Source organism: Oncorhynchus keta, chromosome 1, assembly GCF_023373465.1.
Source record: "Oncorhynchus keta strain PuntledgeMale-10-30-2019 chromosome 1, Oket_V2, whole genome shotgun sequence".
Lineage (NCBI taxonomy): Eukaryota > Metazoa > Chordata > Actinopteri > Salmoniformes > Salmonidae > Oncorhynchus > Oncorhynchus keta.
In genome coordinates this window covers 12,488,714-12,514,228 of record NC_068421.1, presented here as the reverse complement: position 1 = coordinate 12,514,228, position 25,515 = coordinate 12,488,714, and the positions used below count along the sequence as shown (strand labels likewise).

The following is a 25,515-nucleotide window of genomic DNA, read 5'->3' as shown; positions in this document are numbered from 1 at the left end:
CCGCCCGTCATGCGTAATCTGCATCCGTCATCGGTGTCCATCGTCATTGCCCTATGCGTAATCTGCATCCGTCATCGGTGTCCGTCATCCGTCGCGTAATCTGCCTCCGTCATCGGTGTAATCTTATCCGTCATCGTAATCTGTCCGTCCGGTGTCCTGTCTCCTTGCCCTATGCGTAATCTGCCATCCGTCATCGGTGTCCCTAATCGCCTGCCTGTACGTAATCTGCATCCGTCATCGGTGTCCATCGCCTTGCCTATGCGTAATCTTATCCGTCATCGGTGTCCTGTAATGCCCTATGCGTAATCTGCATCCGTCATCCGGTGTCCCGATGTCCTTGCCCTATGCGTAATCTGCTATCCGTCATCGGTGTCCGTATCATATGCGTAATCTGCATCCGTCATCGGTTATGTCGCCCTATGCGTAATCTTATCCGTCATCGGTGTCGATCGCCCTATGCGTAATCTGCTATCCGTCATCGGTGATCCTGATCTTGCCCTATGCGTAATCTGCTATCCGTCATCGGTGTCCTGATCGTCCTTGCCCTATGCGTAATCTTATCCGTCATCGGTTGATCCCGTCGCCTATGCGTAATCTGCATCCGTCATCGGTGTCTGATGTCGCCCTAATGCGTAATCTTATCCGTCATCGGTGATCTGATGTCATTGCCCTATGCGTAATCTGCTATCCGTCATCGGTGTCCATGATCTTTTGCCCTATGCGTAATCTGCATCCGTCATCTCCGTCTCTTGCCCTATGCGTAATCTGCATCCGTCATCGGTGTCCATGCGTTGCACGTAATCTCTATCCGTCATCGGTATCCGTCGCCTTGCGTAATCTGCATCCGTCATCGGTGTCCTGATCCGTCATGCCCTATGCGTAATCTGCATCCGTCATCGGTGTAATCCATGATGTCTATCCATCATGCGTAATCTGCTATCCGTCATCGGTGTCCGCCGATCGTCTGCCCTATGCGTAATCTTATCCGTCATCGGTGTCCGCATCGATCGCATTGCCCTATGCGTAATCTGCTATCCGTCATCGGTGTCCTGATCGTCTTGCCCTATGCGTAATCTGCTATCCGTCATCGGTGTCCGCGATGTCATGCCCTATGCGTAATCTGCTATCCGTCATCGGTGTCCGTCATGATGTCATGCCCTATGCGTAATCTGCATCCGTCATCGGTTGTCCATGATGTCCTTGCCCCTATGCGTAATCTTATCCGTCATCTGTCATTGCCCTATGCGTAATCTGCATCCGTCATCGGTGTCCATGATGTCATGCCCAATGCGTAATCTGCTATCCGTCATCGGTTGATCTCGTCGCCTTGCCCTATGCGTAATCTGCTATCCGTCATCGGTGTCCGTCTATCGTATCTGCCTATGCGTAATCTTATCCGTCATCGGTGTCCTGTCTTCATTTTGCCCTATGCGTAATCTGCATCCGTCATCGGTGTCCATGTCTTGCCCTATGCGTAATCTGCTATCCGTCATCGATGTCTTCCCCCTATGCGTAATCTGCATCCGTCATCGGTGTCCTGATGTCCTTGCCCTATGCGTAATCTGCTATCCGTCATCGGTGTCCATCGTCCTTGCCCTATGCGTAATCTGCTATCCGTCATCGGTGTCCATGTCACGTTTGCCTATGCGTAATCTGCATCCGTCATCGGTGTCCTGATCGTCTTGCCCTATGCGTAATCTGCTTATCCGTCATCGGTGTCCATGTCGCCTTGCCCTATGCGTAATCTGCTATCCGTCATCGATTGATCCATGTCGTCTTGCCCTATGCGTAATCTGCATCCGTCATCGGTGTCCGATCGTCTTGCCCTATGCGTAATCTTATCCGTCATCGGTGATCCTGTGCGTAATCTCTTATCCGTCATCGGTGCCCTAATAATGCGTAATCTGCTATCCGTCATCGGTGTCATGTCATCGTCTTGCCCTATGCGTAATCTGCTATCCGTCATCTGGTGTCCTGATCCTTGCCCTATGCGTAATCTGCTATCCGTCATCGGTGTCCGTCTTCCCCTATGCGTAATCTGCTATCCGTCATCGGTGTCCGTCGTCTGCCCTATGCGTAATCTGCTATCCGTCATCGGTGTCCTGTCCTTGCCTATGCGTAATCTTATCCGTCATCGGTGTCCTGATCGCTTGCCCTATGCGTAATCTGCATCCGTCATCGGTGTTGATATGCGTAATCTATATCCGTCATCGGTGTCCTGTGTCTTGCCCTATGCGTAATCTGCTATCCGTCATCGGTGTCCGCGTTCATTCCCCTGTGCGTAATCTGCATCCGTCATCGGTGTCATGATGTCATTTGCCCTATGCGTAATCTGCATCCGTCATCGGTGTCTGATGTCATGCCCTATGCGTAATCTTATCCGTCATCGGTAATCATCGTTCCCCTATGCGTAATCTGCATCCGTCATCGGTGATCTGATCTTGCCTATGCGTAATCTGCATCCGTCATCGGTGTCGATGTCGCGCCCTATGCGTAATCTGCTTATCCGTCATCGGTGTCCATGATGCCCTATGCGTAATCTGCTATCCGTCATCGGTTGATCCTGATCGTTCCTTGCCCTATGCGTAATCTGCATCCGTCATCGGTGTCTGATGTCCTTGTCATGCGTAATCTTATCCGTCATCGGTGTCCGCCGTCCTTGCCCTATGCGTAATCTGCTATCCGTCATCGGTGTCTGATCGTCGTTGCCCTATGCGTAATCTGCTATCCGTCATCGGTGTCCATGATCGCCTTGCCCTATGCGTAATCTGCTATCCGTCATCGGTGATCAGTGATGTCGTTGCCCTATGCGTAATCTGCTATCCGTCATCGGTGTCCCGATGTCCTTGCCCTATGCGTAATCTGCTATCCGTCATCGGTGTCCTGATCGCCCCTGTACATGCGTAATCTGCATCCGTCATCTGGTCATGATTGCGCCCTATGCGTAATCTGATCCGTCATCGGTGTCCCATGTCACCTCCCCTATGCGTAATCTGCATCCGTCATCATCGGTGATCCTGTCGCCCGTGCCTATGCGTAATCTTATCCGTCATCGGTGTCATGATCGTCATGCCCTATGCGTAATCTGCTATCCGTCATCGGTGTCCTGATGTTGCCCTAATGCGTAATCTGCTATCCGTCATCGTTGTCCTGTCGCCTTGCCCTATGCGTAATCTGCTATCCGTCATCGGTGTCTGATGTCGTTGCCCTATGCGTAATCTGCTATCCGTCATCGGATTGTCCCATGTCGCCCATGCGTAATCTGCATCCGTCATCGGTTGTCCGCGATGTCGTGCCTATGCGTAATCTTATCCGTCATCGGTGTCCGTCATCGCCCCTGTACGTAATCTGCATCCGTCATCGGTGTCCGATGTGCCCTGTGCGTAATCTTATCCGTCATCGTGTCATGATGTCATTGCCTATGCGTAATCTATCCGTCATCTCGGTGTCTGTCTCCTTGCCCTATGCGTAATCTGCTATCCGTCATCGGTATCCATGTCGCCTCATGCGTAATCTGCATCCGTCATCGGTGTCCTGTCATTGCCCTATGCGTAATCTGCTATCCGTCATCGGTGTCCTGATCGTCCGCCTATGCGTAATCTGCATCCGTCATCGGTGTCCTGTCGCCTTTCCCTATGCGTAATCTGCATCCGTCATCGTGTCCTGATCTCCTTGCCCTATGCGTAATCTGCATCCGTCATCGGTGTCCCCGTCTCCTTGCCCTATGCGTAATCTGCTATCCGTCATCGGTCTGTCATCATTCCCTATGCGTAATCTGCCTCCGTCATCGGCATCCGTCATCGCTTGCCCTATGCGTAATCTGCTATCCGTCATCGGTGTCCCTGTCATCTTGCCCTATGCGTAATCTGCTATCCGTCAATCCTGATGTCGCCCTATGCGTAATCTGCTATCCGTCATCGGTGTCCTGATGTCGTAATTGCCCTATGCGTAATCTGCATCCGTCATCGGTGTCCGTCGCGATTGCCCTATGCGTAATCTGCTATCCGTCATCGTAATCTCATCCGTCATCGGTGTCTGCCTTGCCCTATGCGTAATCTGCTATCCGTCATCGGTGTCATGATCGTCTTGCCCTATGCGTAATCTTATCCGTCATCGATTGATCTGATCGCCTGTGCGTAATCTGCTATCCGTCATCGGTTATCCGCATTCGCCTGCCTATGCGTAATCTGCATCCGTCATCGGTGTCCTGTCGCCCCTATGCGTAATCTGCATCCGTCATCGGTGTCATGATGTCGCCCTATGCGTAATCTGCTATCCGTCATCGGTTGATCGCCTGTGCGTAATCTTATCCGTCATCGGTGTCCGTGTCTATGCGTAATCTGCTATCCGTCATCGGTGTCATGATGTCATTGCCCTGTGCGTAATCTTATCCGTCATCGGTGTCCGCATCTTCGCCCTATGCGTAATCTGCATCCGTCATCGGTGTCTGATCATGCCCTATGCGTAATCATCCGTCATCGGTGTCCTGATCCCTGTGCGTAATCTATCCGTCATCGGTTGTCCGCAAATGTCTTGCCCTATGCGTAATCTTATCCGTCATCGGTGTCTGATGTCGCCAATACGTAATCTTATCCGTCATCGGTGTCCGCGATGTCGCCCTATGCGTAATCTGCATCCGTCATCGGTTGTCCTGTCATTGCCCTATGCGTAATCTGCTATCCGTCATCGGTGTCCGTCATGTCATCATGCCCTATGCGTAATCTGCATCCGTCATCGGTGCATCTGTGTCTGCCCATGCGTAATCTGCTATCCGTCATCGGTGTCCTGATCGTCCTAATGCGTAATCTTATCCGTCATCGGTGTCCCATGATCGTCCTGGCCCTATGCGTAATCTGCATCCGTCATCGGTGTCCTGATCGTCGCCTAATATGCGTAATCTGCATCCGTCATCGGTGTCTGATCCGTTGCCTATGCGTAATCTTATCCGTCATCGGTGTCCCATCATATGCGTAATCTGCATCCGTCATCGGTGTCATGATGTCATTGCCCTATGCGTAATCTTATCCGTCATCGGTGTCCATGTCTTGCCCTATGCGTAATCTGCTATCCGTCATCGAAATCATCGTCTTGCCCTATGCGTAATCTTATCCGTCATCGGTGTCCTGTCATCGCCTATGCGTAATCTGCATCCGTCATCGGTGTCCTGATGTCATGCCTATGCGTAATCTGCTATCCGTCATCGGTGTCCTGATGTCATTTGCCCTATGCGTAATCTGCATCCGTCATCGGTGTCATGATGTCCTCCCTATGCGTAATCTGCATCCGTCATCGGTGTCATGATGTCTTGCCCTATGCGTAATCTGCATCCGTCATCGGTGTCTGTCTCAATGCCTATGCGTAATCTGCATCCGTCATCGGTGATCATGATGTCCTGCAGTGTCGTAATCTGCATCCGTCATCGGTGATCCATGTCAGTGTCCCCCATGCGTAATCTGCTATCCGTCATCGGTATCCATGATCGTCCATGCGTAATCTCGCATCCGTCATCGGTGATCTCGTCATGCCCTATGCGTAATCTGCATCCGTCATCGGTGTCATGATGTCATCCTATGCGTAATCTGCTATCCGTCATCGGTGTCCTGTGTCCTTGCCCTATGCGTAATCTGCTATCCGTCATCGGTGTCCCATGATGTCTGTCCCCTATGCGTAATCTGCTATCCGTCATCGGTGTCTGATGTCATCTTGCCTATGCGTAATCTGCATCCGTCATCGGTGATCATGATGTCTGCCCTATGCGTAATCTGCTATCCGTCATCGGTGTCATGATGTCTCCCTGTACGTAATCTGCTATCCGTCATCGGTATCCTGTCTCATTGCCCTATGCGTAATCTGCTATCCGTCATCGGTGTCCTGATGTCATTTGCCCTATGCGTAATCTGCATCCGTCATCGGTGTCGATGTCGCCCTATGCGTAATCTGCATCCGTCATCGGTGTCCATGATGTCTTTGCCCTATGCGTAATCTGCATCCGTCATCGGTGTCCGATCATGTCGTCATTCATGCGTAATCTGCTATCCGTCCGTCATCGGTGTCTGCGCTCCGTCATCTATGCGTAATCTGCGTAATCATCCGTGATGTCATCCATGCGTAATCTGCATCCGTCATCGGTGTCGTCCTATGCGTAATCTGCATCCGTCATCGGTGTCCTTCCCTATGCGTAATCTGCATCCGTCATCGGTGTCATGTCGCCCTATGCGTAATCTGCTATCCGTCATCGGTGTCCCGTCGCCTTCCCATGCGTAATCTTATCCGTCATCGGTGTCCTCATGATCTCCTATGCGTAATCTGCATCCGTCATCGGTTGTCGTCGATCGTCTTGGATGCGTAATCTGCTATCCGTCATCGGTGTCCGATGTGCTTGCCCTATGCGTAATCTGCATCCGTCATCGTTGATCATGATGTCATTACCCCTATGCGTAATCTGCTATCCGTCATCGGTATCCATGATCGTCATGCCCTATGCGTAATCTGCTATCCGTCATCGATCATCCTGTCCTTGCCTATGCGTAATCTGCTATCCGTCATCGGTGTCATGATCGTATCATGCGTAATCTGCATCGTCATCGATTGTCCTCCGTGCCATGCCCTATGCGTAATCTATCCGTCATCGGTGTCATGATGTCACCTATGCGTAATCTTGCATCCGTCATCGATTGTCATAATCGCCCTATGCGTAATCTTATCCGTCATCGGTGTCCGATGTCATTGCCCTATGCGTAATCTGCTATCCGTCATCGGTGTCCATGTCCTTCCTATGCGTAATCTATCCGTCATGCGATCTGTCCGATGTCCTATGCGTAATCTGCATCCGTCATCGGTTGATCATGATGTCGCCCTATGCGTAATCTGCTATCCGTCATCGGTGTCCTGATGTCATTTTGCCCTAATGCGTAATCTGCATCCGTCATCGGTGATCATGATGTCGCCCTATGCGTAATCTTATCCGTCATCATCCGTGCCTATGCGTAATCTGCTATCCGTCATCGGTGTCCGCGATGTCATTTGCCCTATGCGTAATCTGCTATCCGTCATCGATTGATCATGATGTCTTTGCCTATGCGTAATCTTATCCGTCATCGGTGATCATGATCATGCCTATGCGTAATCTGCATCCGTCATCGGTTCCCATGATCGTCCTTGCCCTATGCGTAATCTTATCCGTCATCGGTTGTCATGATGTCATGCCCTATGCGTAATCTTATCCGTCATCTCCGGTGTCCTGTCCGCATTCCTATAATGCGTAATCTGCATCCGTCATCGGTGTCATCTTAGCATCCGTCATGCGTAATCTGATCCGTCATCGATTGTCATGATGTCTTGCCCTGCGTAATCTGCATCGTCATCGGTGTCCTTATCGATGTCGCCTATGCGTAATCTTATCCGTCATCGTTGATCATGATCGTGCCCTATGCGTAATCTTATCCGTCATCGGTGTCTCGATGTCATTGCATGCGTAATCTGCATCCGTCATCGGTGTCCCGATGTCATGCCCTATGCGTAATCTTATCCGTCATCGTGTCATGATCGTCTTGCCCTATGCGTAATCTTATCCGTCATCGATTGTCATGATGTCATTTGCCCTATGCGTAATCTTATCCGTCATCGGTGTCATGATCATCTTGCCCCATGCGTAATCTTAGCATCCGTCATCGGTGATCTGATCATCCTGCCTATGCGTAATCTGCTATCCGTCATCGGTGATCCATCGATCGCCCTATGCGTAATCTGCATCCGTCATCGATTGATCCGATGTCGCCCCCATGCGTAATCTGCCGTATCCGTCATCGGTGATCCGATCAATGATCGCTTGCCCTATGCGTAATCTGCTATCCGTCATCGTTGTCCATGATCCCGCCCTATGCGTAATCTGCTATCCGTCATCGGTGTCATGATGTCTCCCTTGCCCTATACGTATCTTATCCGTCATCGGTTATCCTGTCATGCCCTATACATATCTATCCGTCATATCTATCCCCCAATCCTTGCACTATGCGTAATCTGCCATCCGTCATCGGTGTCCGCGATGTTGCCCTATGCGTAATCTGCATCCGTCATCGGTGATCGATGTCATGCCCTGTACGTAATCTGCTATCCGTCATCGGTGTCCGCATCGTCGCCTATGCGTAATCTGCTATCCGTCATCGGTGTCCTGTCGTTACATATGCGTAATCTTATCCGTCATCAGTTATCCTGTCATCGGTGTCCATGATGCCCTATGCGTAATCTGCCATCCGTCATCGGTGTCCATGATGTATGCCCTGTAATCCTATCCGTCATCGGTGTCCATGATCATCTACCTGCGTAATCTGCTATCCGTCATCGGTGTCATGATGTCCTTGCCCTATGCGTAATCTTATCCGTCATCGGTGTCATGCAAATGTCATGCCCTATGCGTAATCTTATCCGTCATCCGGTGTCCATGATGTCGCCCTATGCGTATCTGCCTCCGTCATCGGTGTCCTGTCTCCTTACCCCTATACATATCTACCTCCATCACTCCAGTATCCCTGTCACCTAACATACACCCCTATACATATCTACCTCCATCACTCCAGTATCCCTGTCTCCTTACCCCTATACATATCTACCTCCATCACTCCAGTATCCCTGTCTCCTTACCCCTATACATATCTACCTCCATCACTCCAGTATCCCTGTCTCCTTACCCCACCTATACATATCTACCTCCATCACTCCAGTATCCCTGTCACCTTACCCCTATACATATCTACCTCCATCACTCCAGTATCCCTGTCTCCTTACCCCTATACATATCTACCTCCATCACTCCAGTATCCTGTCTACCCCTATACATATCTACCTCCATCACTCCAGTATCCCTGTCTCCTTACCCCTATACATATCCTCCAGTATCCCTGTCACCTATCATATCCATCACTCCAGTATCCCTGTCTCCTTACCCCTATACATATCTATACATATCTACCTCCATCACTCCAGTATCCCTGTCTCCTTACCCCTATACATATCTACCTCCATCACTCCAGTATCCCTGTCACCTATACATATCTACCTCCATCACTCCAGTATCCCTGTACATTGTAAACATGGTATTGGAACTGACCCTGTATATAGTTAATTATTGTTTTCTTCATATTTCTTAATTTGTCTTCTTAGTATTACTTTAATAGTGTATATCACATCGTTGGGTTTTCAGTTTGAAAGAACAGCATTTCACTGTACATGTACACTTGAAACACCGACTCCAACTACCTTGAGGAGAACTGGCTGGATGAGGATGTGTTTGAGAGTAGTGTGTGTGTGTGTGTGTCTGTGAGTGTGAGTGTGAGTGTGAGTGTGAGTGTGAGTGTGTGTGTGTGTGTGTGTGTTTATGGAACAATACGTCAAAGTGTATCCCTTCACTAATAGTGTCTGTGGGATCAAAGTAGAGGTGGGGAAGTAGAAAATGACTCCCACTGGCTAACTCTGCTCATCCAATCACAGAAGATAATTTTAAAATAATCAAGCGTCCAATCAGAGCCTGGAGTCAAACAGGGGGACGTCTCATCATCAAATACATCAGCAGTCTCAGTCCCACAGAAGAGATAACAACACAGAGAGAGAGAGAGAGAGAGAGGAGAAGAGAGAGAGAGAAGAGAGAGAGAGAAGAGAGGGGGGAGTGAGAGGAGAGAGAAGAGAGAGAGGGAGAGAGAGAGAGAGATGAGAGGAGAGAGAGAGAGAGAGGAAGAGAGCGAGAGAGAGAGTAAGAGAGAGAGAGAGAGGAAGAGAGAGAGACAGAAGAGAGAGAGGAGAGAGAGAAGAGAGAGAGAGAGAGAAGAGAGAGACAGAAGAGAGAGAGGAGAGAGAGAAGAGAGAGAGAGAGAGAAGAGAGAGAGAAGGGTCCATAATAAACCCTTTATAAGGCATTTACAAACAGTTAACTCACCATCTATTAATTATTATTCCCACATTTGTAAATCTTAGTAAGCTTGTTATTCACACAGGAAATATATATTTCAGCCACACCTATTTCAGCCACACCTGTTTCTGACAGATGTATAAGCAGCCATGCAATCTTCATAGACAAACATTGGAAGTAGATTGGCCTTACTGAAGAGCTCAATGACTTTCAACGTGGCACCGTCATAGGATGCCACCTTTCCAACAAGTCAGTTGGTCAAACTCCTGCGCTGCTAGAGCTGCCCCGGTCAACTGTAAGTGCTGTTATAGTGAAGTGGAAACGTTTAGGAGCAACAACGGCACAGCCGCGAAGTGGTAAGCCTCACCAGCTCACAGAACGGGATCGCTGAGTGCTGAAGCTCGTAGCGCATACAAACCATCTGTTCTTGGTTGCAACACTCACTACCGAGTTCCAAACTGCCTCTGGATGCAACATCAGCACAATAATTGTTAGTCGAGAGCTTCAAAAAAACGTGTTTCCATGGCCGAGCAGCTGCACACAAGCATAAGATCGCCATGCGCAATGCCATGAATCCGCTGGAGTAAAGCTCTCCACCATTGGACTTGCAGTGGAAATTCTCTGGAGTGATGAATCAAACTTCACCATCTGGCAGGCTGACGGACCAATCTCGGTTTGGCGGATGCCAGGAGAATGCTACCTGCACAAACGCATAGTGCCAACTGTAAAGTCTGGTGGAGGAGGAATAATTGTCTAGGGCTGTTTTTCATCACTCGGGCTAGACACCTTAATTCCAGTGAATATAAATCTTAACGCTACAGCATATAATGACATTCTAGACAATCCTGTGCTTCCAACCATGTGGCAACAGTTTGGGCAAGGCCCTTTTCCTGTTTCAGCATGACAATGCCCCCGAGCACAAAGCAAGGTCCATACAGACATTGTTTGTCGAGATCGGTGTGGAAGAATTTGACTGGCCTGCACAGAGCCTTGACCTCAACCCCATCGAACACCTTTGGGATGAATTGGAACGCCGACTGCGAGCCAGGCCTAATCGCCCAACATCAGTGCCTGACCTCAACAATGCTCTTGTGGCTGAATGGAAGCAAGACCCCACAGTAATGTTCCAACATCTAGTAGAAAGGCTGTTCGAGCAGCAAACAGGGACCAACTCCAGATGGATGATTTTGGAATGAGATGTCTGATGAGCAGGTTAGTCATCTTGTGTGGGTGTTGGTCACTCAAAACATTTATCAAATATTTATGAAGCATATATATCACTCACTTTAGATTAGGGGCTGCAAAAATACTTAATAATGATTAGTAAATGGTTTATAAATGTGGGAGTAATGATTAATAAATGGTGAACAGACACTTTATAAAACGCCTTAAATATGGTTTATTACAGACCGTTAAAATAAACTGTTACCGAAAAGGGCTGTGATGGTCTGATGCCAAGCCCATGGGATGGTAACCCCCCCACACACACACACACACACACACACACACACACACACACTACCTCCTGGTTGAGTAGAGCAGTGGCCAGTTTCTGGACGTCAGCGGTGAGCAGCGAAGTCCCTCTGATCACCTTACTCAGCGCAGCCAGGGATTGGTGGATGCCCTGGACCAATCGTATAGCATTGAACTGTTCCAGAACAATGAAGGACAAGACAGGTGAACCCTGACCTTCAGTCGGTGGGGCAACTTTTTGATGGATGAGCGACGAGCCCTGAAAGACAGATAGAAAGACAGAGAGAGAGAGAGAGAGAGAGAGAGAGAGAGAGAGAGAGAGAGAGAGAGAGAGAGAGAGGATAATTAAATGACTTGTGTAAAATGCATGCCACCCCAATAGCTTAATGCCAACAGACAATTAATAGGTGATTGACTAGAGATGATTAGCTCGCTGCTAGGAGGTAGTAGGATGAGTAATTAGCTGGTCATTAGCTGCTCGTCCTTCTTGAGCTAGTTATGGTGGTCCTTCTGTGGCTCAGTTGGTAGAGCATGGCGCTTGTAACGCCAGGGTAGTGGGTTCGATTCCCGGGACCACCCATACGTAGAATGTATGCACACATGACTGTAAGTCGCTTTGGATAAAAGCGTCAGCTAAATGGCATATATTATATTATTTATTATAGTTATACACCACTCATTACAGAGAGGATCCGCCCCTCGTAGACTGACCAATGGAATGGAGCATTCATATCTGCTACCGTCAGGGGGCTAGGATCTGGGTTTGACACACACAGGCTCGCACTACACAAAAACACACACGCACCAAAAAGAGTCGTCAAAGGTTTGTGAACAAAATAATATACAAACCAATGATCCCCTCAACTGCCTCCCAAAATCACAGGGAGAAAAGAGTGAATTAATTTAGCAAAAACACACTGCTCTGACACAATAACAGTCCTGTATTCACACGATCACTCTCTCCTAAGACAACAAAACAGAGACGCACTGTCCTCCTCTTCTTTTATTCTGTCTGTTGTTTGTGTTCTTCCTCAGCGTTGTATTCTCTCGCCCTGGTACAGGCTGGGTAACACATGCTAATGAGGTTTTACAGGGACCCGATGTGGGACCAGCCATTAATTAAAACCAGCGGGGTGCTGCACTAGATTCTGGGATGTCAAAGCGACACCCATATAAAAACACTAACACAATACATCATTCTCCTACTGATATCAAACACGACAATGGTGTGTGTGTGTGTGTGTGTGTGTGTGTGTGTGTGTGTGTGTGTGTGTGTGTGTGTGTGTGTGTGTGTGTGTAGCCTATTCTTACTCTCAGAAAAGTCAGAGCCTGGTCCTGGGGAAGATAGAACAATGATGTCTACAACATACAACACTGCTCCACTATAACAACATGAATCATTAAATAAACAATGATGTCTACAACATACAACACTGCTCCACTATAACAACATGAATCATTATATAAACAATGATGTCTACAACATACAACACTGCTCCACTATAACAACATGAATCATTAAATGAACAATGATGTCTACAACATACAACACTGCTCCACTATAACAACATGAATCATTAAATAAACAATGATGTCTACAACATACAACACTGCTCCACTATAACAACATGAATCATTAAATAAACAATGATGTCTACAACATACAACACTGCTCCACTATAACAACATGAATCATTAAATAAACAATGATGTCTACAACATACAACACTGCTCCACTATAACAACATGAATCATTATATAAACAATGATGTCTACAACATACAACACTGCTCCACTATAACAACATGAATCATTAAATAAACAATGATGTCTACAACATACAACACTGCTCCACTATAACAACATGAATCATTATATAAACAATGATGTCTACAACATACAACATGAATCATTAAATAAACAATGATGTCTACAACATACAACATGAATCATTAAATAAACAATGATGTCTACAACATACAACACTGCTCCACTATAGCAACATGAATCATTAAATAAACAATGATGTCTACAACATACAACACTGCTCCACTATAACAACATGAATCATTAAATAAACAATGATGTCTACAACATACAACACTGCTCCACTATAACAACATGAATCATTAAATAAACAATGATGTCTACAACATACAACACTGCTCCACTATAACAACATGAATCATTAAATAAACAATGATGTCTACAACATACAACATGAATAATTAAATAAACAATGATGTCTACAACATACAACATGAATAATTAAATAAACAATGATGTCTACAACATACAACATGAATCATTAAATAAACAATGATGTCTACAACATACAACACTGCTCCACTATAACAACATGAATCATTATATAAACAATGATGTCTACAACATACAACACTGCTCCACTATAACAACATGAATCATTAAATAAACAATGATGTCTACAACATACAACACTGCTCCACTATAACAACATGAATCATTATATAAACAATGATGTCTACAACATACAACATGAATCATTAAATAAACAATGATGTCTACAACATACAACATGAATAATTAAATAAACAATGATGTCTACAACATACAACACTGCTCCACTATAACAACATGAATCATTATATAAACAATGATGTCTACAACATACAACATGAATCATTAAATAAACAATGATGTCTACAACATACAACACTGCTCCACTATAACAACATGAATCATTAAATAAACAATGATGTCTACAACATACAACACTGCTCCACTATAACAACATGAATCATTATATAAACAATGATGTCTACAACATACAACACTGCTCCACTATAACAACATGAATCATTAAATAAACAATGATGTCTACAACATACAAATGAATAATTAAATAAACAATGATGTCTACAACATACAACACTGCTCCACTATAACAACATGAATCATTATATAAACAATGATGTCTACAACATACAACATGAATCATTAAATAAACAATGATGTCTACAACATACAACACTGCTCCACTATAGCAACATGAATCATTAAATAAACAATGATGTCTACAACATACAACATGAACATTAAATAAACTGCTCCACTATAACAACATGAATCATTAAATAAACAATGATGTCTACAACATACAACATGAATCATTATATAAACAATGATGTCTACAACATAAAACATGAATCATTATATAAACAATGATGTCTACAACATACAACATGAATCATTATATAAACAATGATGTCTACAACATACAACATGAATCATTAAATAAACAATGATGTCTACAACATACAACACTGCTCCACTATAACAACATGAATCATTAAATAAACAATGATGTCTACAACATACAACATGAATCATTAAATAAACAATGATGTCTACAACATACAACACTGCTCCACTATAGCAACATGAATCATAAATAAACAATGATGTCTACAAATACAACATGAATCATTAAATAAACAATGATGTCTACAACATACAACATGAATCATTAAATAAACAATGATGTCTACAACATACAACATGAATCATTATATAAACAATGATGTCTACAACATAAAACATGAATCATTATATAAACAATGATGTCTACAACATACAACATGAATCATTATATAAACAATGATGTCTACAACATACAACATGAATCATTATATAAACAATGATGTCTACAACATACAACATGAATCATTATATAAACAATGATGTCTACAACATACAACATGAATCATTAAATAAACAATGATGTCTACAACATACAACACTGCTCCACTATAACAACATGAATCATTAAATAAACAATGATGTCTACAACATACAACACTGCTCCACTATAACAACATGAATCATTAAATAAACAATGATGTCTACAACATACAACATGAATCATTAAATAAACAATGATGTCTACAACATACAACACTGCTCCACTATAACAACATGAATCATTAAATAAACAATGATGTCTACAACATACAACACTGCTCCACTATAACAACATGAATCATTATATAAACAATGATGTCTACAACATACAACACTGCTCCACTATAACAACATGAATCATTAAATAAACAATGATGTCTACAACATACAACACTGCTCCACTATAGCAACATGAATCATTAAATAAACAATGATGTCTACAACATACAACACTGCTCCACTATAGCAACATGAATCATTAAATAAACAATGATGTCTACAACATACAACACTGCTCCACTATAACAACATGAATCATTAAATAAACAATGATGTCTACAACATACAACACTGCTCCACTATAGCAACATGAATCATTATATAAACAATGATGTCTACAACATAAAACATGAATCATTATATAAACAATGATGTCTACAACATACAACATGAATCATTATATAAACAATGATGTCTACAACATACAACATGAATCATTAAATAAACAATGATGTCTACAACATACAACACTGCTCCACTATAACAACATGAATCATTATATAAACAATGATGTCTACAACATAAAACATGAATCATTATATAAACAATGATGTCTACAACATACAACATGAATCATTATATAAACAATGATGTCTACAACATACAACACTGCTCCACTATAACAACATGAATCATTAAATAAACAATGATGTCTACAACATACAACATGAATCATTAAATAAACAATGATGTCTACAACATACAACATGAATCATTAAATAAACAATGATGTCTACAACATACAACACTGCTCCACTATAACAACATGAATCATTAAATAAACAATGATGTCTACAACATACACCATGAATCATTAAATAAACAATGATGTCTACAACATACAACATGAATCATTAAATAAACAATGATGTCTACAACATACAACACTGCTCCACTATAACAACATGAATCATTAAATAAACAATGATGTCTACAACATACAACACTGCTCCACTATAACAACATGAATCATTAAATAAACAATGATGTCTACAACATACAACACTGCTCCACTATAACAACATGAATCATTAAATAAACAATGATGTCTACAACATACAACATGAATCATTAAATAAACAATGATGTCTACAACATACAACACTGCTCCACTATAGCAACATGAATCATTAAATAAACAATGATGTCTACAACATACAACATGAATCATTAAATAAACAATGATGTCTACAACATACAACACTGCTCCACTATAGCAACATGAATCATTAAATAAACAATGATGTCTACAACATACAACATGAATCATTAAATAAACAATGATGTCTACAACATACAACACTGCTCCACTATAACAACATGAATCATTAAATAAACAATGATGTCTACAACATACAACATGAATCATTAAATAAACAATGATGTCTACAACATACAACATGAATCATTAAATAAACAATGATGTCTACAACATACAACATGAATCATTAAATAAACAATGATGTCTACAACATACAACATGAATCATTAAATAAACAATGATGTCTACAACATACAACATGAATCATTAAATAAACAATGATGTCTACAACATACAACACTGCTCCACTATAGCAACATGAATCATTAAATAAACAATGATGTCTACAACATACAACATGAATCATTAAATAAACAATGATGTCTACAACATACAACACTGCTCCACTATAACAACATGAATCATTAAATAAACAATGATGTCTACAACATACAACATGAATCATTATATAAACAATGATGTCTACAACATACAACACTGCTCCACTATAACAACATGAATCATTAAATAAACAATGATGTCTACAACATACAACACTGCTCCACTATAACAACATGAATCATTATATAAACAATGATGTCTACAACATACAACACTGCTCCACTATAACAACATGAATCATTAAATAAACAATGATGTCTACAACATACAACATGAATCATTAAATAAACAATGATGTCTACAACATACAACACTGCTCCACTATGACAACATGAATCATTAAATAAACAATGATGTCTACAACATACAACACTGCTCCACTATAACAACATGAATCATTAAATAAACAATGATGTCTACAACATACAACACTGCTCCACTATAACAACATGAATCATTAAATAAACAATGATGTCTACAATATACAACACTGCTCCACTATAACAACATGAATCATTAAATAAACAATGATGTCTACAACATACAACACTGCTCCACTATAACAACATGAATCATTATATAAACAATGATGTCTACAATATACAACACTGCTCCACTATAACAACATTAATCATTATATAAACAATGATGTCTACAACATACAACACTGCTCCACTATAACAACATGAATCATTAAATAAACAATGATGTCTACAACATACAACATGAATCATTATATAAACAATGATGTCTACAACATACAACACTGCTCCACTATAACAACATGAATCATTATATAAACAATGATGTCTACAACATACAACACTGCTCCACTATAACAACATGAATCATTATATAAACAATGATGTCTACAACATACAACACTGCTCCACTATAACAACATGAATCATTAAATAAACAATGATGTCTACAACATACAACACTGCTCCACTATAACAACATGAATCATTAAATAAACAATGATGTCTACAACATACAACACTGCTCCACTATAACAACATGAATCATTAAATAAACAATGATGTCTACAACATACAACACTGCTCCACTATAACAACATGAATCATTATATAAACAATGATGTCTACAACATACAACACTGCTCCACTATAACAACATGAATCATTAAATAAACAATGATGTCTACAACATACAACATGAATCATTATATAAACAATGATGTCTACAACATACAACACTGCTCCACTATAACAACATGAATCATTATATAAACAATGATGTCTACAACATACAACACTGCTCCACTATAACAACATGAATCATTAAATAAACAATGATGTCTACAACATACAACACTGCTCCACTATAACAACATGAATCATTATATAAACAATGATGTCTACAATATACAACACTGCTCCACTATAACAACATGAATCATTATATAAACAATGATGTCTACAACATACAACACTGCTCCACTATAACAACATGAATCATTAAATAAACAATGATGTCTACAACATACAACACTGCTCCACTATAACAACATGAATCATTATATAAACAATGATGTCTACAATATACAACACTGCTCCACTATAACAACATGAATCATTATATAAACAATGATGTCTACAACATACAACATGAATCATTATATAAACAATGATGTCTACAACATACAACACTGCTCCACTATAACAACATGAATCATTAAATAAACAATGATGTCTACAACATACAACATGAATCATTAAATAAACAATGATGTCTACAACATACAACACTGCTCCACTATGACAACATGAATCATTAAATAAACAATGATGTCTACAACATACAACACTGCTCCACTATAACAACATGAATCATTAAATAAACAATGATGTCTACAACATACAACACTGCTCCACTATAGCAACATGAATCATTAAATAAACAATGATGTCTACAACATACAACACTGCTCCACTATAACAACATGAATCATTAAATAAACAATGATGTCTACAACATACAACATGAATCATTAAATAAACAATGATGTCTACAACATACAACACTGCTCCACTATAACAACATGAATCATTATATAAACAATGATGTCTACAATATACAACACTGCTCCACTATAACAACATTAATCATTATATAAACAATGATGTCTACAACATACAACACTGCTCCACTATAACAACATGAATCATTAAATAAACAATGATGTCTACAACATACAACATGAATCATTATATAAACAATGATGTCTACAACATACAACACTGCTCCACTATAACAACATGAATCATTATATAAACAATGATGTCTACAACATACAACACTGCTCCACTATAACAACATGAATCATTATATAAACAATGATGTCTACAACATACAACAATGCTCCACTATAACAACATGAATCATTAAATAAACAATGATGTCTACAACATACAACACTGCTCCACTATAACAACATGAATCATTAAATAAACAATGATGTCTACAACATACAACACTGCTCCACTATAACAACATGAATCATTAAATAAACAATGATGTCTACAACATACAACACTGCTCCACTATAACAACATGAATCATTAAATAAACAATGATGTCTACAACATACAACACTGCTCCACTATAACAACATGAATCATTATATAAACAATGATGTCTACAACATACAACACTGCTCCACTATAACAACATGAATCATTAAATAAACAATGATGTCTACAACATACAACATGAATCATGAATATAAATAAACAATGATGTCTACAACATACAACACTGCTCCACTATAACAACATGAATCATTATATAAACAATGATGTCTACAACATACAACACTGCTCCACTATAACAACATGAATCATTAAATAAACAATGATGTCTACAACATACAACACTGCTCCACTATAACAACATGAATCATTATATAAACAATGATGTCTACAATATACAACACTGCTCCACTATAACAACATGAATCATTATATAAACAATGATGTCTACAACATACAACACTGCTCCACTATAACAACATGAATCATTAAATAAACAATGATGTCTACAACATACAACACTGCTCCACTATAACAACATGAATCATTATATAAACAATGATGTCTACAATATACAACACTGCTCCACTATAACAACATGAATCATTATATAAACAATGATGTCTACAACATACAACATGAATCATTATATAAACAATGATGTCTACAACATACAACACTGCTCCACTATAACAACATGAATCATTAAATAAACAATGATGTCTACAACATACAACATGAATCATTAAATAAACAATGATGTCTACAACATACAACACTGCTCCACTATGACAACATGAATCATTAAATAAACAATGATGTCTACAACATACAACACTGCTCCACTATAACAACATGAATCATTATATAAACAATGATGTCTACAATATACAACACTGCTCCACTATAACAACATGAATCATTATATAAACAATGATGTCTACAACATACAACATGAATCATTATATAAACAATGATGTCTACAACATACAACACTGCTCCACTATAACAACATGAATCATTAAATAAACAATGATGTCTACAACATACAACATGAATCATTAAATAAACAATGATGTCTACAACATACAACACTGCTCCACTATGACAACATGAATCATTAAATAAACAATGATGTCTACAACATACAACACTGCTCCACTATAACAACATGAATCATTATATAAACAATGATGTCTACAACATACAACACTGCTCCACTATAACAACATGAATCATTATATAAACAATGATGTCTACAACATACAACACTGCTCCACTATAAAAACATGAATCATTAAATAAACAATGATGTCTACAACATACAACACTGCTCCACTATAAAAACATGAATCATTAAATAAACAAATGACCCACCTGAGAGACTCACCAGTGGGAATGTTTACAAGAGGAAATGCACACACACACACACACACACACACACACACACACACACACACACACACACACACACACACACACACACACACACACACACACACACACACACACACACACACACACACACACACACACACACACACACACACGATGAAGGAACTTAATCAGCTTTATAGAGACTTGAATTACATTTGAGTAAACAACACTAGGACACACACTGAATACATGATCTGTTTCCACAGAGAACCACTGTTAGAATGGACCCAAGAGACAAACACTTCTGTTTCCACAGAGAACCACTGTTAGAATGGACCCAAGAGACAAACACTTCTGTTTCCACAGAGAACCACTGTTAGAATGGACCCAAGAGACAAACACTTCTGTTTCCACAGAGAACCACTGTTAGAATGGACCCAAGAGACAAACACTTCTGTTTCCACAGAGAACCACTGTTAGAATGGACCCAAGAGACAAACACTTCTGTTTCCACAGAGAACCGCTGTTAGAATGGACCCAAGAGACAAACACTTCTGTTTCCACAGAGAACCGCTGTTAGAATGGACCCAAGATACAAACACTTCTGTTTCCACAGAGAACAACTGTTAGAATGGACCCAAGAGACAAACACTTCTGTTTCCACAGAGAACCACTGTTAGAATGGGCCCAAGAGACAAACACTTCTGTTTCCACAGAGAACAACTGTTAGAATGGACCCAAGAGACAAACACTTCTGTTTCCACAGAGAACCACTGTTAGAATGGACCCAAGAGACAAACACTTCTGTTTCCACAGAGAACCACTGTTAGAATGGGCCCAAGAGACAAACACTTCTGTTTCCACAGAGAACCACTGTTAGAATGGACCCAAGAGACAAACACTTCTGTTTCCACAGAGAACCACTGTTAGAATGGACCCAAGAGACAAACACTTCTGTTTCCACAGAGAACCGCTGTTAGAATGGACCCAAGAGACAAACACTTCTGTTTCCACAGAGAACCACTGTTAGAATGGACCCAAGAGACAAACACTTCTGTTTCCACAGAGAACCACTGTTAGAATGGGCCCAAGAGACAAACACTTCTGTTTCCACAGAGAACCACTGTTAGAATGGACCCAAGAGACAAACACTTCTGTTTCCACAGAGAACCACTGTTAGAATGGACCCAAGAGACAAACACTTCTGTTTCCACAGAGAACAACTGTTAGAATGGACCCAAGAGACAAACACTTCTGTTTCCACAGAGAACCGCTGTTAGAATGGACCCAAGAGACAAATACTTCTGTTTCCACAGAGAACCACTGTTAGAATGGACCCAAGAGAAAACACTTCTGTTTCCACAGAGAAAGTAATACATTATATCAGAATCAACAGTGGTGGTGGTGCATGACTGTTCAGATATTTGGGGATTTTGCACCTCAATGCTCTGGTGAATCCATACCCAGGATGAAGCATTAACTTAAAGACAGACAGACACATTGGGCAGAGGGGACACGACATAAACTCATGAATGGCTCCTGGGGTATTATTCACATAAAATAAGCTTGTTTACAAAGGGAAAACTAAGTACAGTCTCCTCTTCTCTTCTGTCTCCTGAAGACAGACCTTATTATAGCCAATCAAAAAACACTTCACCCACCTCAATGACCAATCAACAGACAGAGGTCATTTACATATATACACATATATCAGATCCCTATTACTGAGGCTAGAAACAGAAACTAATGGGAGAGAGAGGGGAATGAGGAGGAGGGAGAGAGAGAGGGAATGAGGAGGAGGAGGGAGAGAGGGAATGAGGAGGAGGAGGGAGAGAGGGGAGGGAGGAATGAGGAGGGAATGAGGAGGAGGAGAGAGGGAATGAGGAGGAGGAGGGAGAGAGGGAATGAGGAGGAGGGAGAGAGAGAGGGAATGAGGAGGAGGGAGAGAGAGAGGGAATGAGGAGGAGGGAGAGAGGGGGAATGAGGAGGAGGAGGGAGAGAGGGAATGGGGAGGAGGGAGAGAGAGAGGGAATAAGGAGGAGGAAGAGAGAGAGGGGAATGAGGAGGGAGGGAGAGAGAGGAAACGAGGAGGAGGGAGAGAGAGGGGAATGAGGAGGAGGGAGAGAGAGAGGGGAATGAGGAGGAGGGAGAGAGAGGAAATGAGGAGGAGGAGGGAGAGAGGGAATGAGGAGGAGGAGGGAGAGGGAATGAGGAGGAGGGAGAGAGAGAGAGAGGGAATGAGGAGGAGTGAGAGAGAGGGAATGAGGAGGAGGAGGGAGAGAGAGGGAATGAGGAGGAGGAGGGAGAGAGAGGGAATGAGGAGGAGGGAGAGAGAGAGGGAATGAGGAGGAGGAGGGAGAGAGAGAGGGAATGAGGAGGAGGGAGAGACTGAATGAGGAGGAGGGAGAGAGAGAGGGAATGGGGAGGAGGGAGAGAGAGAGGGAATGAGGAGGAGGAGTGAGAGAGAGAGGGAATGAGGAGGAGGAGTGAGAGAGAGAGGGAATGAGGAGGAGGAGGGAGAGAGAGAGGGAATGAGGAGGAGGAGGGAGAGAGAGAGGGAATGAGGAGGAGGAGGGAGAGAGAGAGGGAATGAGGAGGAGGGAGAGAGAGAGGGAATGAGGAGGAGGAGGGAGAGAGAGGGAATGAGGAGGAGGGAGAGAGAGAGGGAATGAGGAGGAGGAGGGAGAGAGAGAGGGAATGAGGAGGAGGAGGGAGAGAGAGAGGGAATGAGGAGGAGGAGGGAGAGAGAGAGGGAATGAGGAGGAGGAGGGAGAGAGAGAGGGAATGAGGAGGAGGAGGGAGAGAGAGAGGGAATGAGGAGGAGGGAGAGAGAGAGGGAATGAGGAGGAGGGAGAGAGAGAGGGAATGAGGAGGAGGGAGAGAGAGGGAATGAGGAGGAGGGAGAGAGAGAGGGAATGAGGAGGAGGGAGAGAGAGAGGGAATGAGGAGGAGGAGGGAGAGAGAGAGGGAATGAGGAGGAGGAGGGAGAGAGAGAGGGAATGAGGAGGAGGGAGAGAGAGGGAATGAGGAGGAGGGAGAGAGAGGGAATGAGGAGGAGGAGGGAGAGAGAGGGAATGAGGAGGAGGAGGGAGAGAGAGGGAATGAGGAGGAGGGAGAGAGAGGGAATGAGGAGGAGGGAGAGAGAGGGAATGAGGAGGAGGGAGAGAAGGGCTAAATTATTTAACACAAAAGGGGACATTTCATTGATTTGAAAGGTGGTGGTTTCTAAGCAACTGCATACACTAGCAAAACCGAGGAGTGAGCAGCCACCGGCCAACACACACGAGCAAGCACACACACACACAAAGACACAGCAGCTGTTCAGGTAGATAGAGGAGAGCAGAGAGGGAGAAAGAAAGAGAGAGTTACCTGGTTGAGTTTCTTCCATAGGTTGAGGACAGGAGAGAGGCCATTGGACCAGATCTCCCTGTCAAACTTTGATCCTGCTGCTACCGAGCGGCTCAGAATCCTCAGCTGGGAGATCACCTGGAGTGAGAGAGAGACAGAGAGACAGAGAGACAGACAGACAGACAGAGAGACAGACAGACAGACAAAGGGTGGAGGAGTTAATGCGTGTGGACAATGACCTTGACAGCTCAGCATAGTACATCAATCAGTCCATCCAGCCGTCCAATCATCGGACAGATAAAAAAAAACAGACCAGCAGAGAAGTTTATACTCTGATAGTAGAGATTTGGTTTCTGTTCTGAAGTGTGTGTGTGTGTGTGTGTGTGTGTGTGTGGTGCTCTGTGGAGATTAGAGGAATAGACTGTCTGATAAATGGGTTTAATTTGGTCTGGGTGAACTCTCCACCTACTTTCTCAGCCCCACTCAGGAGAGAGTCAGAGGATACACTCCTAGAAAAAAATATGCAACCTTAAAGGGTCTGCCTGTCTCCATAGGAGAACCCTTTGAAGAACCATTTTTGGTTGCAGGTAGAATGAAGAACTACCTGGAACCAAAATGGGTTCTACCTGGAACCAAAAAGGGTTATCCTATGGGGGGGGGGTTAATTAGTTTCTAGATTAATTAGTTCTAGACTAGGGAGTCCCAGACTAAAGTAAGGACTAACCAGTTCATCTTTGTTCAGCCTAATTAAAAACCTGGGACACTGACACATAAGCATTTTGTGTTATGTTCCAGATGTCAAAAAGCTCAAGCTGATCAGTACTTGTAGGAAAGGCCCTTTCCCGAAGAGAGTCACATAAAAGCCTTGGTTAAAGCAAACAAATGGCAGCTGTATTTGACTTGTACAGTGTCAGTATACAGAGCCTTCGGAAAGTTCTCAGACCCCTTGACTTGTACAGAGCCTTCGGAAAGTTCTCAGACCCCTTGACTTGTACAGAGCCTTCGGAAAGTTCTCAGACCCCTTGACTTGTACAGAGCCTTCGGAAAGTTCTCAGACCCCTTGACTTGTACAGAGCCTTCGGAAAGTTCTCAGACCCCTTGACTTATACAGAGCCTTCGGAAGGTTCTCAGACCCCTTGACTTGTACAGAGCCTTCGGAAAGTTCTCAGACCCCTTGACTTGTACAGAGCCTTCGG

At 42.5% G+C, this 25,515-nt stretch overlaps 1 protein-coding gene across 5 annotated transcripts in view; it reads right to left on the bottom strand.

The window, feature by feature from the left end:
• The window catches only part of LOC118394486 (cytoplasmic dynein 2 heavy chain 1), a 399,197-nt gene that overhangs the window by 27,326 nt on the left and 346,356 nt on the right, over positions 1-25,515 (bottom strand). For all 5 annotated transcript variants that reach the window (XM_052504034.1, XM_052503998.1, XM_052503950.1 and 2 more), the window contains 2 exons: positions 24,341-24,457; positions 11,424-11,633 (listed from right to left, as the gene is read on the bottom strand). In XM_052504034.1, coding sequence (XP_052359994.1) covers positions 11,424-11,633; positions 24,341-24,457 — 327 coding nt within the window. The remainder of the gene's footprint in view (positions 1-11,423; positions 11,634-24,340; positions 24,458-25,515) is intronic.